Source organism: Cetorhinus maximus, chromosome 12, assembly GCF_964194155.1.
Source record: "Cetorhinus maximus chromosome 12, sCetMax3.hap1.1, whole genome shotgun sequence".
NCBI lineage: Eukaryota > Metazoa > Chordata > Chondrichthyes > Lamniformes > Cetorhinidae > Cetorhinus > Cetorhinus maximus.
The window spans coordinates 124,044,895-124,070,724 of record NC_135890.1 but is presented as its reverse complement, the minus strand read 5'-3'; the positions used below and the strand labels follow the sequence as shown (position 1 = coordinate 124,070,724).

Genomic DNA, 25,830 nt, shown 5'->3' with positions numbered 1-25,830 from the left:
ACCTGGATGAGCACTTGGCACGTCATAACATTCAAGGCTATGGGCCAAGTGCTGGTAAATGGGATTAGGTAGGTAGGTCATGTGTTTCTCACGTGTTGGTGCAGAGTTGATGGGCCAAAGGGCCTCTTCTGCACTCTGTGATTCTGTGACCCGGAGGTTTGTCCACTTTTAAGCCTGTCAACACCTCCAATACCTTGTCACTCCCTGCATCAATTTGCTCAAGAACCATATTTAATATTAAGGTATGGGTGCCTAGTGTTTATAGAAGTATTTAATAATGCAGGATTGTAAGTTGATATTGAATTAGATACCGCAAGAATATTTTGATTGTTGTAAAAACACAACTTTATAACTGGTTCACTAATGTCCCTCAGAAGTGAACTTACTCCCATCTCTGGTCTGGACTATGTGCAAAGCTATTCCCGCACTACATATAAAAACTCTGTGTCAATGTTGTCCATATCCCTAAAACAAATAACTAAAAATAAACACAATCAGTTTTATTAGATTTTGAATAGCAAGAGTTTGAGAAGATTCTGTTATTAGTATGTTGATTTGTTGCTGCCTGGATTTGAAACTCCATTGATCAGTTTTTTCTTTCAAGCTGTGATCTGTTTAGTTCTAGTAAATCATAGTGTGCTCCTTTCTCATATATGCGGTTGGAGATTTCTTAATCCTTATAATTATGCATTCTGTTGGAATTAATTTGACCTTTTTTTAAAGAGGGTGTTCCTGGAGAATTATTTATTTCTCACGATTGATTCATTCAAGATCACTCCAGTTTCCCAGCCTTAGATTCGCCATTGTTCTATTTTTAAACCTTCATTGAACTATCGCCATTTCAAACATACTATATCTTTTCTGTTCCCATTAGTTTCTGGATAGTTGTATTATTGTATAGATTTCCAAGAGTTGCCATCTCTCCTGATCTAATGTCAGTCTTTATTATGCCGTCACATTACATTGGCGATGTGGAATGAGGGATAACTATTGGGGGGGGGAAACTTTCCTATGTGAAATAAGGATGTGGAATCATTTATAGGATCAGGCTCAAGTGAGATACCTTTATTAGGATTTCATATGAAAATTGGCTACTTGTACGAAGTGGAACTGTACCCGAGCAGGTGATCAAAACTTTCAGGAGGATAGGTAAAGAATTTATGGAGAAAAATTGATGAGAAAAGAAAATGATTTGGCTAAAATGCTTTTTTTAATGTTCATAACAGCATGGACACACAGCTTGGCAGTATTCTTGTAATATTTAACACATTTTTCAAGAAAGTGTAGCAAAAATGGATATTGTCAGTGAACCATAATGGCATAATAAAACCAGACAATAGTTTGGAATAAATGAGGAGGGATTATAGAAAACAATGATTTCCTCTTTAGACCAACAAAGAACAAAAACAGACAAGTTGATTATGTTGAATTTCAGAAAAAAAACCTGAAAGTAAACGGAAAACATTGGAATGAAATGGAGGTTCCAGTTAAGAAGTATTCCCTCTTGGGAAGAGAGAAACAGTAAAAAGATAAACACTACAGTGACCTCTTTAGAATGTGAACTGGTGAAATTAGAGAAGTTCCTTTGAGTGTCGACTGACCTCCGAGAATGAGCGAGATATCATTTTTTAGCCTCTCATAACTTTTTATTCATTATATTTTCCATCCAAAGGGTATTGCAAGAATTTGAGAGCAATGGAGGGTCAAAATATTAACCCATCGCTTTTGGCGCAAACAATAACTGGGAGACCTAGAGACCATTGCAGAGGAGAAAAACTACCTTTATTCCCAGTAGTAACTGCTGCATCTACAGATCAAAGCACAATGTGGTGGGAGTGTGGTTGAGCACTTCACGAAAAAAATGAAAAAACAAATTGGGTCATCTGGTTGGTACACTGGTGGCATTCTCTCTTTTGTGGGAAAGGAAAATTATTTAGTTAAGCACAAAACTAGAATTTTAAATTTGAACAAAACCGTTATGAGAGGTAAGTTGGCTAAGGTAGATTGGGAAACTAGATTAAATGGTAGATATGATGGTAGGTAGGCAATGGCACATATTTAAAGAATTAATTTGATATCTGCAACAAAATACATTCCCTTAAGCGATTAAAAACTCCACATCAACAGTGGCCCAACCATGGCTAATGAAAAGTTGAAGATAGTATTAGATTAAAAGAAAGAATCTTATAATGTTGCCAGAAAGAGTAATAAGTCTGAGAATTGGAAGGATTTCAAAATTCAACTAAAGATGACCAAGGAATTGACAAGAGAAAATCAGATATGTGAGTAACTAGCAAGAGATGGAAATAAAAATGTAAAAGCTTTTATCAGCATCTAGCTGCATTTCCTGTTTTCTGCCTCTAGATGTTGCAATAAGTCTGGCAAAAGGAAACAGTACAAGTGTGCTGTTATTCATGATAGAGTCATTGAAACTCTTGCATTGTGTTTAATACATTCAGTCATATATCCATTAGTGAGTACACTCTTCTGATTTGGTAAGGGAAGGTACTGAATGGTTAGTACCTCTGTTAAAATAACAGAATTTGGTACGAGTGTTAGACATTCATACGAGGACAGTGCTGACTAATTGTTCTCTATATTCCAGAGTGATTGTTCATGACCAGCCGAAATAGCTACTCTGGGCAACATTTAAACAGATTATTAAATTAAGCCACAGGGTAAATAATTAAAATATTATGGAGCAGCCATGTGTGTTTAGAAAATTTGTAGATGTGTAGCTAGTGAAATTGCATTGTGGACTCACATTTGTTGCCTGTTGTGAATGTTATGTATTTCCAGTGCATTTCTAATATCAGAAAATTCTACTTAGTGAGTAAACTTTAATTGTTTTCTTGCATCTAATGCTTATAACTTCACCCCCTCTCTCCAATTAGATACCCCTTTCATGAAAATTTGAGGAAAAATTTACCAATGATTAATCCAAGTGCGCTTGAAACCTTGGGCACTCTAATGCAAGAGATTCAAAACACCAGTGGGGCAGATCCTGAGATTTTGAAGAGCTGTGAGGTTAGTTGCTGGGTTCCATTTTGGAAATTGAGTAATGATATTATTTAAGATGCTAAGTTAATGTGAATGAATGTACAGCTGTGTGTGTTGGTCAGCTTAGACTAGCCAGGTTGCAAGCTTGATTCTTGGTCTTCATTAAATTAGCTGATCTCAGCAGTAGCCTCAACATAGCATTTTGCTCAACATTTGGTATCATCTGCACATTCTACAGGTTACTTTTCTAGTTTGTCTTTTTATCTCTAATATAATTGAAACACTTCAAAATGTTCAATTTGTTGTTCATATAAAAATTTATTGTTTTAATCAAACCTTAAGTCACTTGATTTAAAAAAATATTTTCTTTGTTCTAAAACTTCCTTGTTTCCCTTCCACCCTTTGAAAAAACATGAGAGAAAGCCTTTTGAAATTAAAATAACTGACAGTTTTCTTCTGCTCTCCTGTAAGGACTTACCTTTGCATGGTTTGGTTAGACAGAAAGAACTTGGATCCCGGTATTGCTTTAATGTTTATGGGATGTCCCAGAGTGCTTCACAGTTGATGAATTACTTTTCAATTGTTGTCATTATTGTATGTAGACGAATGTGGCAGCCACACAGCAAGATCCCTCAAATAGCTACTGAGCTTTAGGATCAACTGATGCATTTTCATGATGTCATTTGAGAATGTTAGACAGGAAATTAATCAACTTTCCTTGTTCATTGAAAATGTGCCTTGGAATCTTTTTATGTCCACCTGAACAGGGAGTTGGGGGGCTTATAGTTTCATCCAAAAGTCAGTACCACTGACAATGCAACAGTCCCTCAGTATACTGAAATTGCTACCTGTGTTACTTATTTAAATCCTGGAGTTTGACTTGAACCCATAATCTTCTAATTCCTGAGGTGAGAATGCTCCCACTTAACCAAGATGACATGAGCACTGTCAATCCATCCAGTACCTATACTAATGAACATAATTTATAGAATTGTGAGTGAGAGAGATCTGAGAGGGAAAATTTATTGGAAAATGAAAATTATTATAAATTCTTATCATTGAATAGATAATATATTATGTTTCTTTCTGTGGGTTGTCAGGCAAGATGGCTGCAGCTCTTTAAACTAATGGAAAAGCAATACCAGGACCAGATGTTGTCTCAGCAGGATCAATACCAATGTCAGATCCAAGTGAGTAAAGCATATCAATTAGTATTGTTACTTTCATAGGCAAAGGATTGCTTTAAGATTGTATTTTGTGAATATATTGAGCTTATTAAGGTGAGGAATATCAGTAATGGCTAATACTGGCTCTTCCACATTGGGTACACATTGTTTACATCCACCACTCTTAGATCAGTTATAGCCAGGTTGGATGCAGAGAAAATCTTCACTGTTCCTTAACCTGAGTATTCCTCTTTCGACCAGTTTTTTCCTTGCCATTCCTGGTAGTTTTCCTGATTGTTATTAATAACTTAGTGTCAATTATGGCCAGTTTTGTGGTGTGAGTTGGTGGTCTCTTAAAAGCATTTAAGGATGTCAAAGTAATTTTACATAATAAAAAAACTTACGGTACTTACTGATTAGGTCTCAATTTTGCAGTGGCATGGTATGATATTCACAACACTGCTGCTACACATTTCTACATTTGCCAAGTGTGGAGCAGTTTTCTGCCCAAATAGCAGAATTCTATATCAAACATTCCAGAGATGGTGAAAATGCCAACACCCGAATGATAACAAATTATCTAATAATGATAGATTGTGTGAAAAACTAAAGCATTGCCCTTGATGCTCTGCTGCGGTAGAAGTACAGACGTGTCAGAGCAGGATTAAGAGGGAGGGGTAGAGAACATACAACATTTTTAAAATGGTTGAATGTGATAAATATAAATGTAATTTTAATATGCTGACTTTCCTTTTGAATGTACAAATTATATTAGAATTTTCTCTTTTTCCCCCCCCCCCCCCAAAAAAATTGAGAATTAGTTTTTCAGTAGAACCAGTTCCATTTCCTCTGTGCTGAAATATAAATTGTGCATTCATGTTCTCACAGCTTGATACAATGGATATGGGAAAACTGAATTCTGCAGATATTATGACCTATAATAATATGATATTATTGATGTGGCAGCTACCTCATGGTATTTTTTTCATCTTGTTATTTCCAGCTTATCCAAGACGAAATCAAAGCACTAATTCAGTTACAGAATGACATTGGTCTCGCACAGTGTACAACCAGATCACCATGCTTTTCAAAACTCGCAGGTGACTTGACTGCATCTGGTTTTCGCAATGGCCACCGCTTGGAGGAACAGGAATGTCAAATAGAATCTGATGTTCAGTCTGACTGCAGTGAAACAGAGGAACAGGTAATGGCTACCAGTGAATGTAATCATGAACAGAAAGAACTTCAGGACAACACGCTATTGACCAGTGGATATGGAACATTTTTAGCATCTGTGCAATCTAGTTTTCATGGTCTTGGTACAGCGAATAAGGCCAGATTGAATGCTTCAAATAATACACAGAATATGAAGGAAAATGATTCAATTCCACTTAAGCATAATCTATCCAGTTTTCCTCACCTGAAAGAAAATGGACAAGCATCATTCATTTTTGCCACTGGTGATGAGCACTCTGTTGCACTTAAATTTCCAAGCAAACCAGTTCAAGACATGAGGACTAATCAGGAAGCAAGTAGCAATAAATCTAAGTTGGAAATTAAAGCTGTGACTGATGGTCTTCTTGGAAAGCAGAATAAGGCTAATGGGTACGTACCAAAGCTTTGAATGAAATATTTTTAAATTGATGCTTGCCTCTCGATATAACTTTCACTTTGTCCAGTTAGAAATTGATGATGGGATCTGTCTTTTGGAAGATAGCAGTATCAAAGCAGAGCATTTATAATTGATTATTTTTAACCACGGACAAATGAATCTCAACTAACAGCATATTTTTAGTTTTTTGAGGCTTAGCCCCCAGTATGGAGCTTGGTAAGGTAAGGCAAGGGTTGGATGGCAGGGGCTACACTATTGCACTTGCCTCTCGTGGAGCTGTATGTCGCATAGAATGGTTACGACACAGAAGGAGGCCATTCAGCCCATCTAGTCCACACGGGCTCTTTGCAAGAACTATTCAGCAAGTTCCACTCCCAAGCCCTTTCCCTGTCATCCTCAGATTTTTTATCTTCAGATGCTTGTCCAATTCTGTATTGAAAGCCACGTTTGAATTGCCACAACAGTCTACTCAGACAGTGCATTCCAAATCCTAACCACTCTGTTTTTTAAAAAAAAGCTTTTCCTCATTTTGTCTCTGGTTCTTCTGTCAATTACGTTAAATCTGTGTCCTCTAACTCTCGATCCCTCTGCCAAAAGAAACAGTTTCTTTCCATCTACTCTGTCCAAACTCCACAATTTTCAATACCTCTATCAAATTTCTTCTCAAACTTCTCTTCTTTAAGGAGAACAGTGCCAAGTTCCTTATCCCTGGAAACATTCTTGTAAATTTTTTCTGCACCCTCTCTAAAGCCTTCATATCCTTCCAAAGTGCAGTGTCTAGAATGGACACTATTCTGCTGTGAAGGCCACAATATTGTTTTATAAAGGTTCATCATAACTTCCTTGCATTTGTATTCTATGCTCCCACTTACAATATCCAGGTTCCTATATGCCTTTTTAATGGCTTTCTCAACCTTCCCTGCCACCTTCAACGATTTGTGTGTGTATAGCTCCTTGTCAGTTTGTTCCTTCACCCCCCTTTAGAATTTTGCCCATTAGTTTATGTTGCCCCTCCTTTTCTTCTTACTGAATATGTCACTTTACATTCCTCTGCATTAAATTTCATCTGCCATTTGTCCACTCATTCCACCAGCCTGTCTACATCCTCTTGAAGCCTACACTACCCTCCTCAAGAGTTCACAATACTTCCATCATCTGCACATTTTGAAATGGTACCTAGCATACCCAAGGCTAAGTCTTTAATATACATCAAGAAAAGCAGTGATCCTAGTCCTGACTCTTGGGGAACACCACTGTATACCTGCCCTCACTCTGAAAAGTAACAGCTCACCATCACTGCAGGATACATGGGCTGAAATTATGATGACATGTCTGGTCACTTGGATTAATGCTCACATTGCACAATACTTTCTTTCTATTTCCCAAAGGAGGAGAAGATTAGATGCAGACAATCAGCCCATTTAAAACAGATGAGAAGAATTATTTTCATTGAAGATTGTGAGTCTTTGGAACTCTCTTTCTGAAAAGGTGGTGGAAGCCGCGTCTTTGAATATTTTTAAGGCAGAGGTGATAGATTCTTGGTAAGCAAGGGGGTGGTATGTTATCAGATGTAGGTGGGATGCAGATTTCATATCAGCCATAATATTAAATGGTGAAGCAGGCTCGAGGGGCTGAATGGCCTACTCCTGCTCCTTGTTCAAATGTTCGTATGTTTTCAGTGCTTGAAAGCACAATACTCTGATCGTGCAGTCCCCTGATTGGCCAGATAGTTAACAGAGAGGTTGAGTGTCTTGGGCTACAGGAAGATATAGACGGGATGGTCAAATGGGCAGATAAGTGGCAGATGAAATTTAACCCTAAAAAGTGTGAGGTGATACATTTTGGAAGGAGTAATTTGACAAGGAATTTGTCAAGTTCAATGAACGGCATGACACAAGGAAGTTCTGAGGAACGAAAGGATCTTGGCCCGTGTGTCCATAGATCTCTGAAAGCGGAGGGGCATGTTAGTGGGGTGGTGAAAAAGGCATATGGGACACTTGCCTTTATCAATCGAGGCATAGATTACAAAAATAGGGAGGTCATGTTGGAGTTGTATAGAACCTTGGTGAGGCCACAGCTGGAGTACTGTGTGCAGTTCTGGTCGCCACATTATAGAAAAGATGTGATTGCACTGGAGCGGGTGCGGAGGAGATTCACCAGGGATGTTGCCTAGGATGAAACATTTAAGTTATGAAGAGAGGTTGGATAGACTTGGGTTGTTTTCTTTGGAGCAGAGAAGACTGAGGGGCGACCTGATCGAGGTGTACAGGATTGAGGGGCATGGACAGGGTGGATAAGGAGCAGCTGTTCCCCTTAGTTGAAGGGTCAGTCACGAGGGGACATAAGTTCAAGGTGAGGGGCAGGAGGTTTGTGGGGGGTGTGAGGAAAAACTTTCTTACCCAGAGGGTGGTGACAGTGTGGAATGCACTGCCTGGGAGGGTGGTGGAGCCAGGTTGCCTCACATCCTTTAAAAAGTACCTGGATGAGCACTTGGCACGTCATAACATTCAAGGCTATGGGCCAAGTGCTGGTAAATGAGATTAAGTAGGTAGTGCAGGTGTTTCTCACGTGTCAGTGCAGAGTTGATGGGCCGAAGGGCCTTTTCTGCACTCTGAGATTCTGTGATTCTGATGAAATATCTGGACAGGAATGTTCAGATGGGAACAAAAACAAAAATAGCTGAAAAAACTCAGCAGGTCTGACAGCATCTGCGGAGAGGGACACAGTTAATGTTAGTTCTGATGAAGAGTCATACAGACTCGAAACGTTAACTGTGTTCCTCTCCGCAGATGCTGTCAGACCTGCTGAGTTTTTTCAGCTATTTTTGTTTTTGTTTCAGATTTCCAGCATCCGCAGCATTTTGCTTTTATCTTAATGTTCAAATGGGAGCCGTGCACCTGTTTTGCCTTGAATCAATAACCATGATTCTCCTCTCCAGCAGTGCCGGGACAATTTTGCACATCTTCAACACTGCTGGAACCCTGATTGGATCAGGAATCATCAGATATGCGTGGTGGATTTCCAGTGGGATCCCCACTGTCATTATCCAGCTGTAAAATCCCAGTGGTGTTACAACAAGACTGCCAGCGAAGATTAGAATAGTTGAGAGCACCATTTAAAAGGGGCGGAACCAGGCAAGGATTGAACCAGTAGTTCCAATGAGGGCCGTGGCCAAGATTGGGGTATTGCAATGCTGAAAGCAACATGGAGACTGAAGAGGCTGTTACATTGCCTGCTCCTTCCAATAGAGAATGTCAGAGCTTACTACCACTTTCTCCATGGTAGACATGGAGGGAAGTCCATTGGCTTGGTCAAAGAGCGGTTTTAAAGAGTGGCTCAAAGGTGGAAAGCGAGGTGAGAGGCACAGAAGTGGAGAGGGGACTTCCATTGTTGGGGCTTGGGCAACTGAAGGCATAACTGCCAATAGTAGATCAATTAAAATTGGGGATGTACAAAAGGCTAGAATTAAATGAGTGCAGATATCTCAGAGGGTAGTACAGCTGGAGGAGTTTACAAAGGTAGGGAGGGGCAAGGTCAAGGAGGAATTTGAAAACAAGGATGAGAATTCTAAAATAAAAGTATTTTAAAACAGCAGGCCTCACCAGCCAACTTCCCTTATTCTCTGCTGTGATCCTCAGATTCTGGGTGAGAATGCAGAGGAAAATCCAACCCAACATGTCCTAATGTAGAAGAAAACAGTGGCCCAGTTTTATGGACAGTTTAACATAGTTTACATGGGCATGTCTGATAGCATTAAATAAATTTTCATTTTTTAAAAAAGTTTGACGTCATGGGCACAAAAAGTTAAACAGAAGAATCAGAAATCAAAATTTGCAAAGGGAGCTGGATTGGAGAGAATGCAGCCACGAGGATGTGGGCACCCACAGGAGATTGAAGCACCAGAAGATGTAAGTATTGGTGTTATTTAAGCTACAATTAAAGTTCTTCTTCTGGGAGTTTTGCCTAAGTATTTGTGAATTTTACAGCCATTATTGCAGAGGACTATCTCTGAAGGTTTTTGACAGTCCATAGTAATTTTATGCTGTTGATTTGATGTTTCTTAACTTCCTACAAATTCACACCACAACAGACCAAATCCTGTTTTTTTTAAATAGCATTTACTGATTAAACCTTAGTTGCTTCCTCTTGTTGGTGTTCTCACCTTAAATTTGGAGAGTGAGCTGATCAGCCATGGAGATTTATCATTAAGTCATTGCCGCTTTGATTCAGTGTTATGTACTGCAGGTTGTAATTTAATTCTGTCAGCTGCATTGGCAAAATGCTCTATCTATTGGCATTACTGAAAGCCATGAAAATTGCTTTTATCTGATATAAATCTAGCTTGATGATCTTTGTTCTCTGCTTCACACAAACTTTCTGAAATTTATATTTAATGGAGGAAACCTGTCAATGAACATTTAATTATTGTGCACTGTGAAATATTGACTGGTGATGGTACTTCCTGAAGCATTAAACACAACTATTTGTTAGCTAGTTTTGATGAGATTTATCAATGTAACTTGAGCATCATGGAAACAAGAATTGACCATGGCTCGATGTTTAACTAATTAATAGCCTTGTTGTAAAAGAACCTTTAGGGATGAGTGATCATAATAAGATAGAGTTTTACATTATGTTTGAAAGTGAGGTAGCTCAATCTTGAAGCCAAGTTGTTAAGTTTGAACGAAGGAAACTATAAAGGTATGAGGAGCAAATTGACTGAGCTGGATTGGGAAAATACATTAAAAGGTATGACGGTACATGGGCAATGGACACCGTTTAAAGAATTATAACATAGTTTACAGCAACTATACATTCCTTCAAGGCACAAATACCCAAAAATAATGTCAGTCAACCGTGGCTAACAAAGAAAGTTAAGGATTGTATAAGGTTAAAAGAAAAGTCTGATAAGGTTGCCAGAAATAGTGAACCTCAGGATTGGGAGCATTTTAGAATACAGCAAAGGAGGACCAAGAGACTGATAAACAAAGGGAGAATAGATTGTGAATGGAAACTAGCAAAAAACATAAACGTACTGTCAAAGCTTTTATAGGTACTTACAAAGGAAACGTTTGGCTAAGACACATGTGGGCCCATTACAGGCAGTCAGGAGAATTTATAATGGAGAATAGTGGAATGGCAGAGAAGCTAAATGAATACTTTGTGTTTATCTCCACCGAGGAAAGTACAGGAAATCTCCCAGATTTAGAGATCCAAGGGACCAGGGAGAATGAGGAATTGAAGGCAATTAATATCAGTAAGAAGGTTGCATTGGAGAAATTAATGGGACTAATTTAATTTTTCAAGGAGGTGACTAGTTGTGTCAATGAGAGTAGTGCAGCTAATGTAGTCTACATGGATTTCAGTAAGGCTTTTGACAAGGTCCCGCATGGGATAATGGTCAAGAAGATAAGAGCCCATGGGATCCAGGGCAATTTGGCAAATTGGATCCAAAATTGGCTTAGTGGCAGGAGGCGGCGGGTGATGGTCGAAGGTTGTTTTTGCAATTGGAAGCCTGTGACAAGTGGTGTATTGCAGGGATTGGTGCTGGGACCCTTGCTGTTTGTAGTGTACATTAATGATTTAGACGTGATTATAGGAGGTATGATCAGTAAGTTCGCAGGAGGAAAGCCTTAGATTACAGGAGGATATAGATGGACTGGTAAGATGGGCAGAGCAGTGGCAAATGGAATTTAATCCTGAGAAGTGTGAGGTGTTGCATTTTGGGAGGACTAACACGGCAAGGGAATGCACAATGAATGGTAGGACCCTAGGAAGCACAGAGGATCAGAGGGACTTTAGTGTACATGTCCACAGATCCCTGAAGGCAGCAGCAAAGGTAGATAAGGTGGTAGTTAAGAAGGCATACTGGATACTTGCCTTTATTAGCCGAGGCATAGAATATAAGAGCAGGGCGGTTATGTTGAAGCTGTATACTGGTTAGGCCACAGCTGGAATACTGTGTGCAGTTCTGGTCGCCACACTATAGGAAGGATGTAATTGCACTGGAGGGGGTGCAGAAGAGATTCACCAGGATGTTGTCTGGGCTGTAGCATTTCCGATATGAAGAAAGACTGGATAGGCTAGGGTTATTTTCCCTAGAGCAAAGAAGGCTGAGGGGGGGAACCTGATAGAGGTATACAAAATTATGAGGGGGGTAGATAGGAAGAAACGTTTCCCCTTAGCGGAGGTGTCAATAACCAGGGGGCATAGATTTAAGGTAAGGGGCAGGAGATTTAGAGGGGATTTGAGGAAACATTTTTTCACCCAGAGGAATCTAGAACACACTGCCTGAGAGAGTGGTAGAGGCAGGAACCCTCACAACATTTAAGAAGTATTTAGATAAGCACTTGAAACGCCATAGCTTACAGGGGTATGGGCCAAGTGCTGGAAAATGGGATTAGAATAGATAGGTGCTTGATGGCCGGCACGGACACGAAGAGCTGAAGGGCCTGTTTCTGTGCTCTATGACTATGACTCTATGAAGTTTGATAAATCACCGGGACCTGATATTCTGCATCCCAGAGTGTTGAACGAGGTGGCTATGGAGATAGTAGTTGCATTGGCGATCATTTTCCAAACTTCTATTTCTGGAACGGTTCCTGCAGATTGGAAGGTAGCAAATGTCACCCCACTATTCAAGAAGGGAGGGAGAGAAAATGGGGCACTATAGATCTGTTAGCCTTACATCGGTAGTAGGGAAATTGCTAGAATCTGTTGTAAAGAATGTGACAAATGGACACTTGGGTAATAATGATATGATTGGGCATAGTCAACATGGATTTATGAATGGAAAATCATGTTTGATGAACCTGTGGAAGTGTTTTGAAGATGTTACTAACAATTGACAAAGGGGAATCAGAGGATGGAGTATACTTGGATTTTCAGAAGGCTTTTGATGAAGTCCCCCACAGGAGGTTGGTTAGCAAAATTAAAGCACACGGGATAGGAGATAATATACTGGCATGGATTAAGGATTGGCTAACAGGCAGAAAACAGAGTAGGAATAAACGGGTCATTCTTATGTTGGCAGGCTGTGACTAGTGGGGTACTGCAAGGATCAGTACTTGGGCCTCAGCTGTTCACAATATATATCAATGATTTGGATGTGGGGACCAATTGTAATATTTCTAAGTTTGTGGATGACAGACACAAAGCTAGGTTGTGAGGAAAATGCAAAGCAGCTTCAAGGGAATTTGAGCAGACTTGGTGAAGGGGCCAGAACGTGGTAGATGTAATAAAATGTGGGAAAATGTGAGGTTATCCACTTTGGTAGGAGGAACAGTTATGCAGAATATTTCTTGAATAGTAAGAGATTAGGAAGTGTAGATGTACAAAGAGACCTGGGCGTCCTTGTCAATAAGCCAGTGAGAGCTAACATGCAGGTGCAGCGAGCAATTAGAAAGGCTAATGGTATATTAGCTTTTCTTGCAAGAGAATTTCAGAGCTGGCATAGCTAAGTCTTCCTTCGGTTGTATAGAACCTTGGTTAGACTGGATTGCACCTGGAGTACTGTATGCAGTATTAAGTAAGTTAAAATGATTTTATGCAATTATTTTTGGGTAGAACAAAGTTTTACACTTAAATTACTTTTCTAAATTTCAGGTTCATTTACTATCTGCAGGCTCATCTCACAACTGCTCCTACCTCAACAGACCTTCTAGCAGTCCGAATTCTTTGGTATCTAATGTTTCAGGTAAATACAAGCTTTAGCTTCTCTGACCCTTTTGAATTTAATGCCTGGATTATTTTGTAATTCATCCATCTATCTTTCTACATTAACCTGCCTAGAACCCCATCACATCCATGAAGCAAATATACTGTTTTCAGACCTTTGCAGTGCTTCCTTGTGTTTGGAGACCAATATATTGCCCAAACAGAATGCATATCTATTTTTCCATGAACCACGAACCTATCAAGTTGTGGACATATCTATGCATATCTATTTTTCCATGAACCACAAACTTATCAAGTTATGCAAAATTTTCCACGTTTAGCTGCACCCCCTACAATTGCTAAACAAACATTGAATGATTTCTAATAATCTGTGACTTTACTGGTCAAATCATTCCAACTTTGATTAAAGTAAATAATCCAAACCAGAAGCCTGAGTTGTATCACCACACTTGCCCTGTTCCATTCATCAGGATTCATCTGATAGAGAAAATAATATATATAAGTACTGGACCCCTTATCTGGCATCCCAAAATCTGGAAGGATCTGAAACCCTGGAAACTACCATACCCATCGGGCATTGCTGCCCATCACATCCAGGTTGCAGCCCACTGATCCCCTGCTGTTTGGGTATGGCTTTATTTATTTCATGTCAGAATTAATGGTGCGGAAGCCTTCCTGATCCACCCCTCATCCCTTCCTCAGGGCAGAGAAATCAGCCTGGCTTTAAGTTTTAATTAACAATTATCCTATTCCCCCAACCCCAGGACCCAAAATCCAGAAAATCCACAAACCCAGCGCACGTCCTGTCCCGGGCTTCCCCGATACGGGGTCCGACACCTGTATTTTGCTGCATCCAACTTAACAATACTGCGACATCAGCAATCAGGATTGAGTAAGGACAGTTCTCTTCACTCTGCCTCTGATGTTCAGCTTCAGCATTTCAATTTATTGGCTATTCTCATTTCTACCGGTCCTTCCCCATTAATCTGATGATCTAGGGTTACCTGGTTAATCCTCTTTCTCCCTTTTTTGAATAGAGTTACATTGGCAACTCTCTATTTCTTTGGCATAACTTTCATATTACATGGTATGTACAGCACAGAAACAGCCTTTCAGCCCAACTGTTCCATGCTGTGTTTAGGCACCATACCCACCCTTGTGTGATTATCTAGTGCACCCTTTAAATGCATGGAACAGTTCAGGCTCTCTTGCACAAGCAGCAATGATGACCATGTACTAATAGAAACTGAATACCTGTGAGTCTGAGTCATTTACGACCCAAACCCTGTGTCATTTTACACTGCTATTCTGAGTTAGTGTAGCCCCGGTTTAACAGTCAACACCGATTGTGGTAAATTAATTATTAGCGTAAACATAGGATATCCATTTCAAAGAATGGAAATCATTACACTGTCAGGTGACTTTATATAGGCTGAACTCCTGTCCAGATTTATTTACAAAGAAAATAATTCAGAGCCAAAATCATAGGCAAAATACTTACTTACTTACTAAACAGCACAACCAGCAATTTAAACTCGGTGACACTAGATCAATAGCTCAGAGTCCATAATTCTTCTAGCTTTCCTCAATATATTCTTAGATATTATCTCTATTGGTATGGAAAGGGATGTTCGAAATATTGTAATCAAATTGTAATTTCCTGACTTCAATGGGCATTTTTGATTTAAGTCATCAGTCAACCCTAACTGTAACCCCAGTGCCTTTTCTGCTGCGTTCCATTCATTTTTTTTAGTACAAATTCTTTATCCATTGATTTAATTTAGCATGATATGATATACTAAATAACTTGAATTGTAATACCTGTATTTATTTAAGTGATACCACAGACTATTTTAACCTGTGTGTATTGTACACTTCTAATATATATCTGTCACTAACAGTTGTTTATAACTACAAAGGGCAATGTTTCTTTCAATATGCAGAGCCCCTGCGTTAAATTTAAATAGAACCTTGGTCAGATCATGGAGTACAGTCCACAGTAATGACTTCCATATTAGAGAAAAACATTGGGGGGAAAAAAATTGCAAGGATGATGCCAGAACCAGGAGGTTACAATTATTAGAAAAGGCTGAACATGCTGAGGCCCTTTTCTCTCAAAGAGAAAGTTGAGGAGTGGCCCAATAGCGATCTTCAAAATTATGAAGATGTTTGATAGGAGCATAATAGAGATGTTTCCACTTGTTGGGGGGAATAGCAAAATACTGCGGATGCTGGAAATCTGAAATAAAAACATAAAATGCTGAAAAAACTCAGCAGGTCTGACAGCATCTGTGGAGAGAGAAGCAGATGCTGTCAGGCCTGCTGAGTTTTTCCAGCATTTTCTGTTTTAATTTATTATAGGCCATAAACCTAAGATGGTAACTAATAAATCCAATAGGGAATTCAGAAGAAACTTCTTTAGCCAGAGCATGGCTAGAATATGGAACATGGGACCACATGGAGCAGTTGAGATGAATAGCATAGGTGCATTTCAGGGGAAGCTGGATAAACATGAGGGAAAAAGGAATAGAAGGATATGCTGGCATGATGAAGTAGGGTGGGAGGAGGCTTGTGTGGGGCATAAACACTGGCATGGCACGGTTGGCTTGAATAGCCTGTTTCTGTGCTGCAGACTCAATAAAACTTCATTGAAAAACAAAAGGAAATCTGCACATTCCTAATATGGGTCTCAATTACAAGGCATTAGGTGCTAGTAATGGCGGAATGTAGATAAGTTATACATTTTGTTTACCAATATGCAGACATATTCTGGAGCCATTATGAATTAATTTGTATAAAAATAAAGTTAAATGTAGCACATTCACTGTTGATAAATTATAAAACTTGTTGCATCCAGAAATTAGAACTATTTGAGTAGGTAAGTCATCATTTATTATTCACCCAATTAAGTTTTGGCTCTGAGCAGATACCAGTAGGTGTTTGTCCTTTTTACAGGTGTGTTTGTGATGTGCATTTTACGCAATGTATTGAATATTTAGCAAGCATTTATTTGTACCCATAATATTGGAGTGTTAAACTTATGAGCTAAAGTTAAACCAAACTACTACAATTGCTCTCTACCAGCCTCTAAATCCTACTTTGTCAAATAGTGGCTGCTAGCTGAGATTATTTGGAAGACTGAAACTTCCACAAGCTGCATGGGAAAGCTCAGGCTTCTTTACAGGATCTCCTGCTGGCTGATTACAGGGCAGTAGTAGAGAAGAAGCTGCTGGCTATATCACTAATCTTTGTCTGAAGAAGGAGGCAAAAGGTCTGGAATGCACTGCCTGGGAGGGTGGTGGAGGCGGGTTGCCTCACACCCTTTAAAAAGTACCTGGATGAGCACTTGGCACTTCATAACATTCAAGGCTCTGGACCATGTGCTGGTAAATGGGATTAGGTAGGTAGGTCAGGTGTTTCTCACGTGTCAGTGCAGACTCGATGGACCGAAGGGCCTCTTCTGCACTGTGATTCTGTGAAAAGATTGGTGTTTCTCCATGATTTAAAAATATATCATTGGAATTTTAAAAATCTCCAATAATTTCTTTATTTGTTTTCTAATATTTAAGCCTTTAAACTAGCTATTGTTTGGAATCTCATTACCCCTGTTTTTATGTTTAGCTTGTTTTATTTTTATTTTAGGACTATCTTATTGGAGGCTGGATGAAGGGGAGCTGTACTACCCTTTACCAAAGAACAAGGAGGCTGATGTTGCTGACATATTTTCTTCCACCAAAACTGTCGACAGATGTCAGGTATGTAGAAAAGATTTTATTAATCGGTCAAATGTTGTTCAGTTATGTGAAATAGAAGGTCTTTTTACTTCAGGAAAAGCAAGCAAATGTAAAACTCTTAATTCTCCCAGCTAAGTTGTTTTCTTTCTAACTGTGTCTTCACGTATGCCTTGAATTCTCACTGCATTCATGTATGTTTTGCAGTGGAAATGCATTAATACGTCCAGGTTTCTGGGCATTATTTACCTTCTATAATCTAACTAACCTTTCCTTTCCTTCCTCGTGAGCATAAACAGAAGTGTGACTGTACTTGGATGCAATTGAAGTTGAAAAACAAAGAATTAGCATAGGATTTATTGTAGTAATGGGGAAAGACCAGTAGAAATGAGAATGGGTAACAAATTGAAGTGTTGGATAAGGTGTAAGTAAAGAAAGCAGATTTTGCTGTTGTCATGATTGTATTCTGACTCAACATTATTTTCTGTATCTTGTAAACCCTGTTAATTGGATATAATGGTTGAGTGTGATGGTGCAACTGTCACAACTTATGACTTGTAGTATTTGTCTTTTTTCAAAATTAGAGTGGGTTGTCAGGAGAGTCACAGATTATTATGTCTGGGTTGCAACGTTTTTATTGCAGCTCAGTACCACTGAGCAGTCTTACATTGAGATAGTGCTTTGGGATGGGCTTTTCGGTGTTTGTGCAATGTAATTCAGTTTTTTACATTAAATTGCACTTTTTCTGTTACATTTGATTCACAGCACCAGTTTTGCATAGAAGCAAAGAACATTGAATGCATCACATCTCAAACAATGTTTGTCCAGTAACTCATTTGAGAAATGTGAGACTTCAGTTATTTTTTTAATCCCTTCTTGGGATGTGAGTGTCACTGGCAAGGCCAGCAATTTATTACCCATCCCTAATTTCCCTTGAGAAGGAGGTGCTGAGCTGCCTTCTTGAACCACTGCACTCCATGTGGTGTAGGTGCACCCATTGTGCTGTTAGGGAGGGAGTTCCACGATTTTGACCCATCGCCAGTGAAGGAACAGCATTCTGACTTGGAACCATATTGGTGTGGGATTTGAAGGGGAACTTGCAGGTGGTGCGATTCCCTTGTATCTGCTGTGCTTGTTCTTCTAGGTGGTAGAGGTCATAGGTTTGGAACAGTTGCTGGGCAAATTGCTGCAGTGCACTTGTAGATCTCACACACTGCTACCACTGTGTGCCAGTGGTAGAAGGTTTGAAATGTTTAAGGTGGTGGATGGGGTGACAATCAAGCGGGCTGCTTTGCCCTAGATAATGTCTAGCCTCTCCAGACAAATGGAAAGTATTCCATCGCATTCCTGACTTGTGTTGTTTAGATGGTGGACATGCTTTGGGGAATCAGGAGGCGATTTACTCACAGCAGAATTCCCAGCCCCTGACCTGCTCTTTGTAGCCACAGTATTTATATGGCTGGTCCAGTTCTGTTTCTGACCAGTGGTCACCCCAAGAAGTAGATGGTGAGGATTCAGTGTTGGTAATGTCTTTGCGTGTTAAGGGAAGGTGGTTAGATTTTCATTGCCCAGCACTTGTTTGGCACAAATGTCAAATGTTACTTGCCACTTATCAGCCCAAGCCGGAATGTGGTCCAGGGATGTTGCATGCAGGCATAGACTGCTTCCGTGTTTGAGCAGTTGCAAATGGTACTGAACACTGTACAATCATCAGTGAACATCCCCGCTTCTGATCTTTTGATGGAGGGAAGGTCATTGATGAAGCAACTGAAGATGGTTGGGCCTAGGATACTAACCTGAGGAACTCCTGAAGCAATGCCCTGGGGCTGAGATGATAGGCCTCCAATTATCACAACCACAAACATCTTCCTTTGTGCTAGGTATGATTCCAGCCAGTGGAGTTGCCCCCTGATTCCCATTGACTTAATTTTTGCTAGGGCTGCTTGTCCAATTCTTTTGTCCATGCTTGGGCCAAGGCTGTAATGAGGTCTGAAACAGGGTGGCCCTGGTAGAACCCAAACTGAGTATCGTGAGCAGGTTGAGTAAGTGTCACTTGATAGCATTGTCGATCACTTGCTGATAATTGAGAGAAAACTGATGGAGCAGTAATTACCTGTTTAGATTTGTGCTGCTTTTTGTAGACAGGCATTCCTGGTCAATTTTGTACATTGTTGAGTAAATCCCTGTGTTGTAGCTGTACTGGAATAGTTTGGCTAGGGACAGGTGGCTCTGGAGCACAAGTTTTCAGTACTACTGCTGGGATGTTGTCAGAGTCTGTATCCTTTGCTGTATCCAATGCTTCTGTTCTTTCTTGATATCACATAGAGTGAATTGAATAGGTTTGAAGACTGGTATCATTGCTGATGGGGTCCTCAGGAGGAGATGGAAAGACTAGTGATGCTGGGAATTTTTCCTTGGAACAGAAAAGGTTTTAGGAACAAATGATAGAGGCGTTCAAAATCATGAAAGGTTTTAGTGGATTAAAGGAGAAAATGTTTCTGATGACAGAAGAGTCAGTAACCAGAGGATGTAGATTTGAGGTAATTGGCAAATCCAGAGTTAACATGAGGGAAATCACTGTCTGCAACAGTAGTGGGAGCCAATCCAACAGAAACATTCAAAAGGGAGTTTGATAAAGACTTGAGGGAAAATTTGCCAGGATCATGGACAGGGGGAAGATGGGTAAATGGGACTAATTGGATATTCTTTCAAAGAGCTGGCACAGGAGATGAACTGAATGGCCTCCTCCTATTCTGTATCATTCAGTGATTATTCAAAATCATGTAGTGTTAACATCTTAACATGCAAATTCCCCATCATAATTCACAAGTGATCATCAATCAGCTAGGAGAGATTGAAGATGATTGGCAAGATAAAAATCAAAAATAAGCTGTGTTGGTGAATTTACTCTGTGGTAACGGTCACAACTAAAGGTTTTTAATCTGGCCAAAATAACTTTACTCCTGATTCATGTGTGAGTAGGTTTATAATAACAAGCTTTATTATTTTGACTAAGAATGGTATTACATTTATATAACTGTTCTACAGTGTTATATTAAATGACAATGTGACATGCAAATAATACAACCTGGTTCCCAGGGCTGAAATGATCAATTTCAGTTGTCCAAGCTGCCTGCATGGTAATGAGCTTCCGACTGATTAGGAATGTGGAACAACCAAGAGACCACACATCCTGTGTTTCCATGGTGTGAAACAACCAGTTTCTGCCCTCTATGCCAGCCATGCACCCCGAGGACTCTGCCTTGGAAACTGTAGAGGGGGCAGAAACAGGTTCTATTCTTGTTCTGTAATACAAAATGGGCCTGTGCTTGCATAATATGTGGTTGCATGTTTAGCAGGGGCTGGATTTTTAAGTGTTTACTCATTTTCAAATATTACAAACTTGTTTTTAATCTGAATGAATAGGACATATTTTTATCGTTTACTGCGGTATATGGTGTCTTGGCAACTAGTCTCATATCAGTGCATGAACTTCTCTCATAGCTTGGGTATTCGTCATTTTCTGCCGTTACATTCCTTTGAGTCTGTTGTTCATACATAAAACCAAGATTACAATTTTCACTTTTCTTCACTATTGCTATAACATTAAAACCCAAGTGGAAGGCTGCAGGGATAGATTGACAATTTAAATCATAGAGCATTCTTACAAGCTGACACAGCCGGCCCATATCACAATTGTGAAACCCAATCAAATTTGTCTTTAGCTTCCAACAGGCTCCCAGTGGCAGGCCCCTTCACTGAAGGAGATTTATCGTGTGAAACAGAAGGAAAAACAGAGTGTAACTGACTGGGAATTGAGTCCCCTTCCACTTCATCAGTCTCCCCCACAGGTAAGACAGTTTCAGCATCATCAGCAGTTTTCATTTGTCTAGTGTTGTTAACATAGCAACACATCCCAAAGCATTTTGGGAGTTGGTGGTCTGCTGACTGATTAGCAGGCATGAGTTACAAGAACTGAGGTATACCTGAATAACTAGATTCTGTAGCTTTGATGGAGGGTTAAGTGTAACAAAGTGGATGGATTTAGAAACAGAATTGCAGAAAGCAAGGCCACTATTATTAAAAGCTCTCGAGCTGAGGCGGGTGTGCAATAGCTCAGAAATAGAAGAATAGAAGGTGTGAGATGGGATGTAGGACTGACTGTGGTGGAACTACTGCAGGCAGATCTGTAGATCAGGACAAGATTTTTCAAGTCGATGGCAAAGCCAGTGGAGGTTGGCAAGAGTCGGGTGAGGACTACTTATTATTGAATATGATATCAGTGGCTGAGTTTTTCAAGTAGCTTGAGTTTAAGTAGAGTGAAACTCAGGAGAGTGACATGGAGAGTGTTTGAAAAATCGAACTTGGTGGCAAAGAAGGTGTAAATGAATGAATGTTTTATTTGCAGCAAGGGTGATGTGTGAACTGAATGTAAAAAGCACTACAAAAGGTGATCTTAGTACCACCAAGCCTTGAATACCTTTTAAATAGCTTTGATTTATTTAAAATAAAGCCATTTTCCAAATTTGATGTTTGTATATTTGCTTATTGGAAATATTAAATTTCATTTAAATTGCACACCTTGTATTGTTAAAACATGGACAAAAATTGCTGGAACACCCCAATTTAAGTTTAGTGGATTCTGCACCTTGTGTTATAATTTTGAATGTAATATACTAAAGATCCCATGTTTAACTTCTGAACTGTGCTGAGTTAGTTCATTATTGAGCTTTTTGGGCCTTGCAGTTGACATAAACATCAGCAGGCTAGGGTGGGGATAACTCAGCTGGGGTTTGCACTTCTGACCATTTAGGGAGTAGTCACATGCTGTTATGAAGTGATGAAGTCATGATACTGGGCTGTCACCTAATAGGTGGGATCCCACTCTTGCCCACTAAATGGTGGGTGCCCCACCAGAAAGAAGTCAGTTGGTTTATTTTTTGGCCATCATTATGGGGTTTATTGCTGAGAATTTGAATATTTTCTATTTCAGGTACCCAGTGTTGATAATCAAGTACACACCATGCAGCCTGTTGCAGAGCCAAGCTATAACCCTGTGCCAACTTCTACCCCAAATCAGAAGTGCACCCCAGTGTGATACTTATCAATTTTTTACACCAGCCAACCTTTGTCTGTCTGAGTGACGTTGCTGTTTAAGGCACTTCAGTGTTGTAAACCAAGACGAATTTGATTAGGACTGCCCAAATATATTTTAGATAGGATCCTTACTTTTTTTCATCTCAAGTCATCTGGGCAGGATTTGAACCTTGGACCCATAGGGAAAGGCTGATGCCTAACCCACTGTGCCGCCCAATTTTCCCTGCAAAGTTTTCTTTCACGTGAAATGAGTCATTGCATCGCACTGCCCAATTCTTGTACTATTCTTTCTATTGCATAAGCTGGTGTTTGCATTATTTCCATTTTCTTTTTCATTTCTTCCAAGCCTGGGAAGACTGAGGCCAGTTTTGTGCCCTCCGTTGCTGGCTAACTTGGCTCAGGCCAGCATTTGGGATCTTTAGGTCTGTATGACTTGTGTTTATTTATATTAAGGCTGTTATACCTGCCCTCATTACCTATTTGTGCTTGTGCAGTGGTACTTTACCCGTCTGCATGCACATAAATCTACTTAGTCGTGCAAATCTATAACCCTTTCAAAGGTTTGGAGGTTTGGACTTCTGGGATGTGGATAACAAATTTGTTTTCTGGGGTGACAGGCTGATTGCAGCTTTGTCATCTATTTAAGTCATCTTTCCGGATGGTATAACTGCAAGGTTATAGTGTTTTTGAGGTACATAGAATTACATTGACTTTTACAGCAAATAAACAAGCTGTTCAGCTATACCCCACCACTCCATGTGGTAGTCAGTTCCACATTTTCACCACTCTGAGTTAAATGCATGTTGCTAATAAATGTGCAAAGAAAGCTCCTAATGTATCAACACATCAGAGCCACACATGGATCTTTTACCAACAGCTGGGCAATATATTGTTTTATATTTTCAACTAAAGAATAGTTGAAATTTACTTTTTAAAACTCTATTTGATTTGTTTTTTATTGAGATTTAACTTTAAAAATTAATCTTTCAATATTTCTCTCCCTAAAATAAGGTTTTAACGCTTGATCCCACTCTTCATATGAAGCCATCTGCAGCATTTTCTCCACGTTATAATTCCAGCACTCCAATAGCAGTTTCAGAATCTGATACTCGGTCTTCAGTCAGCCCAGACTCCATAGTGGGTGTAACCATGCATAGCCATTCCAATCCTAATTCAGATTCACATGTAGATACTTCTGCAGGGCCAGAATTGACCAGTTCTTCCAGATGTTCCCCACAGAAAAACTCGTCATCATTGCAGAACTGGAATCTCCATCCTGCCTCACGGTCTTCCTCTGTTATGGACAGTCCACATTCTAAAACCTTAAAGCCAACAAGGAATGCAAATTCATTACATGATCAAGGGGAGGGCAGCAGTTCTACATTGACTCTACCATCTGTGCCATGTATTGGGCCATTAGGGATTGCAAACAGTTTAAATGAATCATTGGACCATAATGTATCTGCATCATCTCTTGAAGATCCCATCATGTTATCCATGTAAGTAACACTTTATAAGAAAAAATTTAAGAAACTTTATTTTTATATTGTTGAGAATCTGTTCAGACCTTCCAACCTTTTAGACAGTTTGTAGGGAGGGGTATGAGAGTGAGTCCCTTTCGGAGTCTCACTTAGGTTCGCGAGCCTTACTCTGGACGTAACAGGAATGGGTAGCTAGGACAAGTAATGTGTTAAAACAACAATTTTATTGAATAATGATTAGAATAACACAATAATATTGATATGACAATTATAATTGATAATATAAAATATCTGTAATCAGAAGAAAAGAAGAAAGACAGATATTTTTAAAGCACCAAGAATAACCCCAATTTGGTCTGTTCCACAACAGCTCTTCAAAATGGATAACCCCAACTTAGTCTGTTCCACGACAGCACCCTAAATTGAAACGTATATTACCGACTCCTTGGTACATACATTACCAAGTCATTGAGTAACCTACGGGTGGGCACTATGGTCAGTCACTCCGTTCCTGGCCCTTCCTCCTGTCTTCAGTGGTGACTGTTCCACTATGGCTGCAGCAGCGAGTCCTCAAAGCAGCATCCCTTTAAGCCAAATGTCTGGCTTCATTCCAGCCTGCCGAGACCTGGTACAGGCCAAACTCAAAACAAGCCTCAGTTCTTATCAATTCTCACAGGCACTGCAAGGCCATGCAGATTTTGCAATATCCAAGTTGTTTACGCATTTTTTGATGTTGTCTTCCCATCTGTCATCCTTTCAAGTGTTATGTTCATCAGTCAAACTACTACTTCTGATGACCATACTAGGTGACCACCATAAGGTTACTCATCGTCCTGGCCTGTAGTCTAAGGGTCACTGAATGCTTAGTAAGAAAAGGACTTAAACAAAAGACAACTTATTTTAGTATTCTAGCTTGGAAAAAGTGGAAAACAAAGATGTAGTAGTCTAAATACCAGCTGTGCATGGCCTGTATGAAAAAACAAAGTCTGAGAAGACAGATCACTGCTGGTTATTATTGATTAATTATTCAAAGCACAATCATAGTTGGGTTAAGATCAATGTCTGCCAAGTAAGATTTAATACAAAATAACATTAAATATTCACTATAGGCATAAAATCAAGAGCAAAGCAGAAATAAAATGCAAAAATACAAAATTGCAAAAATTAGTGGCTGCAGGCCTACAAGCTTTTGATTGTTAAGAACACTTGGTGCCATGGTGCCAGATATTTTCAGTGCTGGCTGAATCTGGATTTCAGCATGGTAGCTCAGTTCATATGTACAGAATTTGAAATTTTCAATATGATGTTTGCATAAACAGATTTTACAAATGCTAAATGTGATAATATTGTAAAGTCAGTCCAATTTACACTGTAAACCTAAATTCAGATTTTTTAAACTGGAATTTTACTTCTAGAGCTCGTCTAAATTTACGTGAGAAACATGCGCGTCATGTGGCTGACATTAGAGCTTACTATGAGGCAGAAATAAACGGCCTTAAAGAAAAGCTGGAAACCTTAAATGGATCTTCTACAATATTTGAAGCAGAGAAATGTAACAAGAATCTTTTAAAAAGGTGATTTTTTTGGTTTCAATAAAAAACATGTGTTTAAAGCGATCAAATGTATTTAATTTCCATTACCTCACTTGCTGTTCTTCCCTTTAATTTTTCGTCCAAATGCATAACCAAAATATAGATTTTTCTAGCATGATTGTCATAACTGAAGACCGTAGAAAGTATTTCATATACTGCATGCAAATTATAAAGACCTTACTTGCTTAAAATAATCAACATTGAAAGAAAAGATTTAATGCCCCCAAAACTACGTAGGTTTGGACCTGTTCTGCAGCACAGCATACCAGTGTGCTCAAATAGTGTGTTATGGGGCACCTTCAGGTTTGTGTGTTACGAACCAACAGATTTTGAATTCTGTCAGTGAAGAGATCAGATTGTTGGAGGGTGTAAGTAGTTTTAGATTACTGTGGTATGAAGAGAGCTACAGAGTTTGCTAAAGCGTGGATCAATAGAAAAATCTGATTTCACTATCAGCTGAGGCAAATTCCACTG

General features: G+C 39.4%; 1 protein-coding gene across 8 annotated transcripts in view; it reads left to right on the top strand.

Annotated features, from left to right (window-relative positions):
• mphosph9 (M-phase phosphoprotein 9) overlaps positions 1 to 25,830 on the top strand; it is an 84,180-nt gene that overhangs the window by 4,905 nt on the left and 53,445 nt on the right. For 6 of the 8 annotated variants that reach the window (XR_013578244.1, XR_013578245.1, XR_013578247.1 and 3 more), the window contains 9 exons: positions 2,895 to 3,027; positions 4,101 to 4,190; positions 5,170 to 5,771; positions 9,560 to 9,686; positions 13,384 to 13,474; positions 17,098 to 17,210; positions 20,912 to 21,037; positions 23,295 to 23,782; positions 25,180 to 25,338. Coding sequence is in view for 2 of the 8 variants with exons in the window: in XM_078554584.1 (XP_078410710.1) it covers positions 2,895 to 3,027; positions 4,101 to 4,190; positions 5,170 to 5,771; positions 9,560 to 9,686; positions 13,384 to 13,474; positions 17,098 to 17,210; positions 20,912 to 21,037; positions 23,295 to 23,782; positions 25,180 to 25,338 (1,929 nt within the window). In the remaining 6 variants the exon portion in view is untranslated. Of the gene's footprint in view, positions 1 to 823; positions 1,150 to 2,894; positions 3,028 to 4,100; positions 4,191 to 5,169; positions 5,772 to 9,559; positions 9,687 to 13,383; positions 13,475 to 17,097; positions 17,211 to 20,911; positions 21,038 to 23,294; positions 23,783 to 25,179; positions 25,339 to 25,830 lie in introns of those variants that run through there. The other 2 variants (XR_013578249.1, XR_013578248.1) reach the window with 2 other exon arrangements.